The 8,339-nt window shown below is 29.8% G+C and overlaps 1 protein-coding gene across 1 annotated transcript; it reads left to right on the forward strand.

Annotated features, from left to right (window-relative positions):
* Positions 1-481: 481 nt before the first annotated feature.
* On the forward strand, positions 482-3,433 carry LOC124534063. Its single transcript, XM_047109732.1, has 4 exons — positions 482-587; positions 1,592-2,048; positions 2,436-2,566; positions 3,282-3,433. The coding sequence occupies exons 1-4, from the start codon at positions 560-562 to the stop codon at positions 3,404-3,406; spliced, it is 741 nt and encodes a 246-aa protein (XP_046965688.1). The 5' UTR covers positions 482-559; the 3' UTR covers positions 3,407-3,433.
* Positions 3,434-8,339: the final 4,906 nt, after the last annotated feature.

Raw genomic sequence — 8,339 nt, forward strand, 5'->3', positions numbered from 1 at the left:
ATTCTCTGGGCAAAGAACGAACCAGCATTCCTGTCACCAGTGGAGGCAATGAGGCAAGGTTCTATACTTTTGATGAAGCTTCCAACCACCACTACTCCAAGGGCCAAGCGTTTCGACAGTAAATGGAACAAAATAGTAATTTGATATATATTTCTTTAAATAATTTGATAGATTTAATCGAATCACCGTTCAATTTGAAAGTTCCTAAAGGATTTGAAGCAATTTAGAGGGAATTGATGATAGTGGTCTGGACAGTAATCTGTCCGTTCAATACATTTGGCACACGATATTGTTCGTGACCGGGAATAAATGGACTTTTTTATTAAATCCGTCGAGTAATACTTGTAGATTTTCTGTAATATTATTACGTCACATTTTATTTCTAAAACTGTAATTACTTTAATTAAAATCAAATAAAACACATTTGTAAATTACACTCTGATTTTATACGTAAATCTGATATGAAATTAAATTGTAAATTAGCGTGGAAACTAATCGGTCGTGTTGATAAGAACATATGTAATATTTTGAGCATTTTGTTTCTTTGACGCTTAACGTTATGTTTACTTTTTATATGACAATTGTTGGTGAGTATGCCGAGATTTATTGTTGAAATGACGTAAATACATTGCAAATGTAGTATATTTTTGTAATCCCTACCGTGTTACTTATGACGATCATATATTAGTCAGATATGTTAAAAATCAAACTAATAATAATAACACCCAAACAGCACAATCGATAGAACAATATTGCATCGTAATTGAAAATCTTGGTTTGGAATTCTGGAAGCAATAAAGTTTCCACAACAAAGTTTTTAAATTGTTTTTTTTTTTAATTCATCTCGTGCTCGGCGATGATAGAAAACGTCCTGAAAACAAATCTGTGCTACGTGTGCTGTATGATTGTGTTAGAATAAGATACAACCTTTTTATTAGTAGAAAACCCTAGTGGAGAAGACGTTTGCCCGATAGTAAGATGGTTTGTTTTAATTTACCTGAAGTTCAATGATTACTTTAGCAATTTTTTTTAAATTAATGTATTAACTATTGAAAGTCTTAAATTTTGCTGGCATAGTAGGCATTTAGGTAAATCCGATGCTACATGCATCATCTTCTTGCTTTATTTTTTATTTATTCTTTATATACAAGCTTATATATGTAATGTCATGTATAATATGTATAATTATCGACAATTTTATAGGTAATATTTAAAATCTGATGATCTTCCCTACGTTGAGAATAATGTGGAATTTAAAAAACGAATTAAATATACTTTTTTTTTTTTAAATATTAAGGTGATTTATCTTTTAAGAAAAATAATGTAGTAGATATTTCTGTAAATATGCCTGGAATGAAAAAATGTATTATACGTTTATTTATGTATCAATTATATTTTTGGCAGCTTTTACTTGGTAAATTGGCTCAACCGATAACTTTCTCTTCAATTCAGCTGACACAATAAGCCAAATATATATTAATATTTCAATATTAAACTAGATTTCTTTTAGTGTAAGAATATTTACAGGGTTTATTTTGATGTAGGACAGATTATTAATGCCCATGTGTGTATAATTCTTAATTCTTTACAGCAATTTTAGTATATAGTCACAACATACACAGCTTAGAGCTAGTTGAAGTAGATTTAAACAATATTTTTAAAAATGTGGACAAACAAAGGCAAAGAATTCAGTCAGTCGATTATAGAAAACCTAATGCTGATGATTTAGTTAAATTAATCAAAAGAGTTATTAAAGGATTAAGTGTAGACGAAAAAAGATCTACCAAATACAAAGAAAATATATTAAGTTTAGATGAAATTCAGCGTTCGAGTGAGGATTTTGGTAAATTATCCATAAACGAAAACCGTAATGTAAAACCTCATTTGTTTAAATTACGCCCAAAGCAAATAGCGCAAAATGATCAGATTGAAGGACAGGGGGTTTATAAAGACATTCGCAACGATCGTAACGACTATTCCAAAGTTTACTTGGTCCTCGACCCAGGGAGCAATTTATCAAGTTCCGATGTCAAAGACATAAGCAACTTGTAAGTATAAGAAATTGATTTAAATTAAATCATTTGAAATATAAATTTCTATTGTCGAGATGGCCCATTGGTTATGAACGCGTGCATATTAACCGATGATTGCAGATTCAAACCCAGATTAGCACCACTGAATATTCATGGGCTTAATTTGTGTTTATAATTAATTTCATGCTACGTGGTAAAGGAAAACATCGTAAGGCATGTGTCTTATTTCATCGAAATTCTATGTGTTCACATATGTATTCTACCAACCCGTATTGGAACAGCGTGGTGGAATATATTCCAAATGTTCTCCTTAAGGGAGGTCTTAGTCCAGTAATGGGAAATTTATCGGAAATTTTAATGTGTAAATTTCTATTTTGTATAACTAAAAAATATTTTTCGTAGGGTGTCTTCTTTGTTTACAAAATCTGTTCACAATAAAAAGGCAACATTTAAAGATCGCCATAAAGGGATAAGGCGATACAAAGGATTCGTCATAAGAGATAACCGACGGCGATTCAAAGATAAACAAGAAAGTAAGCCGACAATTGAATTCCTCGAGATTCAATTCTTTAGATTATATAGAGCAGTGTAAATAATCCAAGTTAGGAGAGTACTTATTCATTCACAATAAGAATATTTTATGTAGTTTATTATATATAAAGATATAATACAGTATTTCTGTTTAGTAATTAGCTTATACAGCCTGCGGGTCATAATTATTCGAGGCGCGGCCAGTAAAATTTGACCGGTTTTCTGATAAGATTTTTTATAGTTTAATGGTATCGGTTGGCGGACTGGCAAATGGACCACCTAATGGTAACTGGTCACCACTTTTGTGTATATACATTGACGCTGTATATTACTTTATCCACTTCTTATAAAATCAATGCGCCACCAACCACGTCGATACTCTGGCTCACATCTCAAATGGAAAAAATACTAAATAGAGTTGTTTGGTACCATAACACCATCTGGGTATGTACCACTTACGTTATGGATAACGATGATACTTGCACAAAGCCCTACTACATAATCAAATTACGTAAAGTCATTAATCTTGCACGCAAACTTATCTTTCCCCGGTCTTAATTGCCGTTTTATACCTATTAGAGAAAGGAAATAAACATAATTTATATTTTCTGTTTAGTAGTCTAAATTCGGATGCAACTGGCCACTATGCCAAAAGATATGATCAGTTTATTTATAATTTTGACGTATAGCTAAATAATCACAAATCTGATATTGCAGAATTCGTAATCGATTCGTCTAAAGAGGATGATTATAAGCCAAAGAGAGGAAGAGGCGGTGGCGGAGGCGGTCGGACCGCTATACCATATGTGAGACACAGAGGTGACATTTACGAAAGAGATTAAAATATTATAATACGAGACTAAAAATAAAACATTTTAAAGAATTTATTACCTTTATTTCGTGGGAGATTCGAACGTTAATACGATATCGCTACTGAAAACCGATCGAAGATATACGGAATACGAGTAACTATCTGCTTACCTTTGATCGTCTGTGTGAAATCTGATCTGATATCCAATATATTGGTGACACATCGAACCGAGATAGTCTAGCGGTTTATACACGAATGTTAACTAACTTATCCGAGTGTAAACTTACGTGTTCGTCGTGTGTGGTACAGAACAATATCATGAGAAACATCGAAATCAAGCGTCAATAGAGCAATGGCTTACGGGCCGCCTAGCGATGTAAAAATACCCCTTGGGCTACTACGTCGTCCCTACTCGAAAAAGGTTTAAGCTTAAAAGTATTAAGGGTTAATAGGAATATTAGTAATTCCTTAATTAATTTGAGGCATTGCTACTATTCTTTGTAAAAAAATCATTGCATTGCATTCGAGAAGTTGGAAACACTTCTCGAATGCATTGAAGCGGTGTCATAGAATAAATAAATATAAATATGAGACAACATCACATACATTACTTTGATCCCAATGTAAGTAGCTAAAGCACTTGTGTTATGGAAAATCAGAAGCAACGACGGTACCACAAACATCCAGACCCAAGACAACATAGAAACCTAATGATAATCTACATCGACTCGGCCGGGAATTGAACCCGGGACCTCGGCTTGGCGCACCCATAAAAATTGGGGCAAACACGACTCGACCACGGAGGTCGTCAAATAGAGTAGAATAACAGGCAAATTTTCTTTTAACGAAGATTGCTAGTTGTGGGATATGCAAAAGGTGTTACATTTTACATTCTTCCTGTGGTCGTTTAAAATAATTTTTCCTTTATACATGAAGTAATTTGATTTCACGACTGGCAGAGTACGGCGTACCCATGTATACCTATGACAATTACCATCGTCTATGGGTGAAACACCAAAATATCGAAATAAACTCTATTCAAGTAGGCTTTTATTTCAATATTGCATTCTATTGAAAAATCATTTTACAGAACTATATTAAATGCAAAGCTCCATCGGTTCGGAATTTAGATTCTACCGACGACAACCGGCAAAAAAACAATAGTATTTTTTACATAATTTCAGATACATTATGTTAGTTTAACACAATTACCTATATATGATAAAGGTTTCAAAGTCAACAAGTATAAAATGTTGAATAATATGCTTTATTTGCTAATTTTTTTTAAACAAATATTTGAATGTGTAAATTTATTTTTAACTTTACTTTATCCATGCAGTTTTTTATGAAATATGAGCTCAGAAAAAAAGTTCGACTAAAATGAAATAAAAACATTCAGTACATATCAAATAAATGTACCGTATAACGTAATAACTCAGTTGAAAAAAAAATACAAAGGGAAAATGGATCGCGTGGGAGTTTATAGTATAAGCATTAAAACCAAATACAAAATCAAAGCATAGCAAGCCAGCATATATTCCGTTAGTAGTATTAATAATTATAAATTGCTATTACGTATTATTATTAATAATTATTGCTATTTATTATTATTATTTTAAGTGGCAGTACTTTTGCCTTATTAACTAAAAGACAAATGGTTCGCATAATCAACTATTATTTTATATTCGCTCTTCGACTTCACTTTAATGTGTGCATGGAGCACTCTAATTTTGTTTTTTTCTTTTAATTGTTTGTGATTAATAAGTTGATTTCGCTTAGCTTATTGGCACACCACCTTGGTTGGCTACAGCTTTAAGCTACTGCATGGTTGCATATATGTATGTATATATTCAGGCTAAATTTTAAAGAAATTGACGGATATAAATTTATATTAAAAAAACATAAACATAATGGTACAAATATTTATCCATCCATCTGTTTTCAACAGATTTATTTTGTTAAATTGATAGTTAGATTATCAGTCGAATTTTAATAAAAAAAATCGTCAAAGATTTCGTTTCATTGAAAAATATATTAGAATATGTAAGTTATACAGTACAACTATTGCCACGTAAAACAAGTGTAAACGCAGGTCAAAGCTTTTCATAAAATCAACTGATCAAATAACCTCTTTAATATAACCTATTTTCTATCCCGTAGCTGTCTGTTATTTTGTGCCTAAGGAGTATTATGTTAAGCACGTTTAGTTACGAGCACATGAGCGTTTAAAACATACTCCGGGAACTCAGCCAAGCGAATTATAGACAAATTAAAAGAACTGATTTTGACATTTATTTTATGCGACTGATAGAACATTAGTACGCCGTTTCGAGTTCGAGGTATGCAATATTGCAGGATTTTGACCGGTCGTCAGAGTTGGAAAATTATTTCCGCATAGTTTACTTACTTTATCTGATTCGCACAGATAATAAATACCAAATAAAACATAAAATATCTAAGCGACTTATCATGTAAAACGATCTTTAAAATTTTCATATAAACATTATGATTAATTTACAAATTTGACTTTTTTTTAATTTTTTCAATGTTTTTTTTTAATAATAAGATCAGAAACGAACAAAAGATGTTAATTATAAGTCGATAAATTATAGATATAAAAAGTTTGTGTTAAATTTCAGTTCCATTGGCTGAAGCAGCATATTTTGTAGATAAAGGATCAAATTAATAAATATAAGGAAATAAATATAAATAAAACTACATTTCGCTTTATACGTTTTACTAATGCGTTTTTTTTTTCTATAATTTATTTAAGAGTATATCACAGTCATCACTTTAATAAGTGCATTAGTATAAATAGTTTACTCTTGTAATACAGTTGAAAACTTATTTATGTATAAATTGAATTTTTATTAGGTTAATAAATAGTTTGACTAGAGTTTTACAATGAATGTTCTACGATTTATTTTATAAATAAATTATTGTTACCATATAAATAAGACTAGGTGAAATTGTGCAATATCGAATATGTTCGGTGTTTACAAATGGTGAATCCTAAATCTATTTTATGTAATATATAAATATATTTGATAGATGGCATACCATTCGTATAATTGTTTGTACGGAACACGTTTGTTTTGCGAATGTATACCGCTGAGCGGTGCTTTGTTCAGTGAGGGTTTGGATATGATTTTTAACCCGAATCGTTTCAGACCCACTGAATACAAAATCGCTTTCCGATTGAAGATTACAAATTACATGCCTATTTTAAGGTCTCGAATGAATAACTTATGTGAAAAGATAAAATTCGATGACAAAAATGAAAACTATATGCAGTGGAAATAGTTTGTTCAATGTTGAAGTAATAAATATTATAACTGATTTTGAAATATCATGATTTTTTTTTTAATAAATCTCAAATTAATTTTTTTACATTCAAAACTATTTCTTGATATATTATAAAAACAAATGGTGTTGATATTATAATTTTATTATGTTGTCTTAGATTTTCGCGATTATTATACATTGAAATAAAACTAGTTTTATTTCGATTATTATGTTATTGTATTAAGGAAGGATTTATAAACATAGACGGATAGGTTTAAAGACGTTAACATCCACATTATTTTTCGTTTTATTGTGGCTTTTTTGTTTATTTTGTATTTTTTTTTTATTTATATTCAAACATTCAACAATCTTAAATTATTATTTATGGTCAAATTTGATTTCTTTGAAATCTATCAAACATAAAGTTAGTGAAAATTATCGATCTTTGCTTCGACAGACGAAATAAAAAAAAAATCATATAGAGACTTAAACGGTTTAGTTAGTTTAATTATTTTTATAAATGATCGAAATAATTCTTATTAAAAGTTGGATGTTGTCTATGAAAATTCATAGACAACAAATGTAATTATTTTAAGTCTACGACTAAGTAGTTTATATATTAAATAATTGATTCTTACAATGGTAAATATATTCTGGGACCTAAACAATAATTGACTAGAATATGCAAGCTATGTTATAATTTACATTAATAACTAGGCCATTAATTTATGAACTCATCAAATACAGATAATAAAAAAAAAATTACAGTTTAATTCTATGGAAGGAACTTAATGTTTTTAGTCGAGATACAGATTTTTACTCATATTTATTTCTTACAGGCACAGATTAAACAAAAAATTGTTATCGATTTTACTTACATTTCCATGTTGTAATAAGTTATAATCAATGATATTCTTAATTTGTTCTTATACTATTATAAAACGAGATTTTCTCTTTTATTATAAAATTTATTGGAAATAATATATACAGTAAATTTTCAAGCGATCTAAACCGCTTGTATTTTGTAGTTTCATGCATGCAACATGTTGCAAAAATGAATATGCAAGCAGCAATACAACTAAGGTTTTTTTTACAGTAACTTGATATCAGTTTGATTAAATCAGGTACTCAAATAAATGCTAAAAAACTAAAAAATATTTCGAATAGAATTTTAAAAACTACCCTCCATTAAAAACTATTTATGTTTTTTTATATAGATTGGTATCAATGTAAAAAGTGACCTTAGTTTAAGTTATACTTCTGAGCAACTTATTTTATTTCGAATTATTTATTTATGCCTGATGAACATTAAAAAAGAATTAAAATTTATTATTGTGCTAATTTGCGTAACTTACATCTAATGAGATCTTAATACATCGTCAGATTTTGAATTGGAAGACGAGAAATTTGGAAGATAGGAATTCGACATTGTTTTACTATTACAAATCAATTTAGCCTTACAAATAAATACTGGCATAAATCCTTTTAGTAATAGTAAAAAAAAACGAGTTTAACGTACACTTTCTCGAAATTTTCTTTGATGGAACCCTAAAATGTCAGGAATTACAGATCATATTACAATCGGCGTTGTTCAACTATGTAGCGCAATCATAAAAATCGTGAGTATGTAACGCACACATTTATAATCCCAATATCACACGCGGGAAACGCAAACACAG

The sequence above is a fragment of the Vanessa cardui genome, chromosome 1 (genome assembly GCF_905220365.1).
Source record: "Vanessa cardui chromosome 1, ilVanCard2.1, whole genome shotgun sequence".
Lineage (NCBI taxonomy): Eukaryota > Metazoa > Arthropoda > Insecta > Lepidoptera > Nymphalidae > Vanessa > Vanessa cardui.

Bases quoted from the DNA above. Each gene is read 5' to 3' on its own strand.
- LOC124534063 (XM_047109732.1), top strand. From the start codon at position 560: ATGTTTACTTTTTATATGACAATTGTTG. The intron at 588-1,591 runs GTGAGTATGCCG...AATTCTTTACAG, and splicing joins TTTTTATATGACAATTGTTG to CAATTTTAGTATATAGTCAC. The intron at 2,049-2,435 runs GTAAGTATAAGA...TATTTTTCGTAG, and splicing joins GTCAAAGACATAAGCAACTT to GGTGTCTTCTTTGTTTACAA.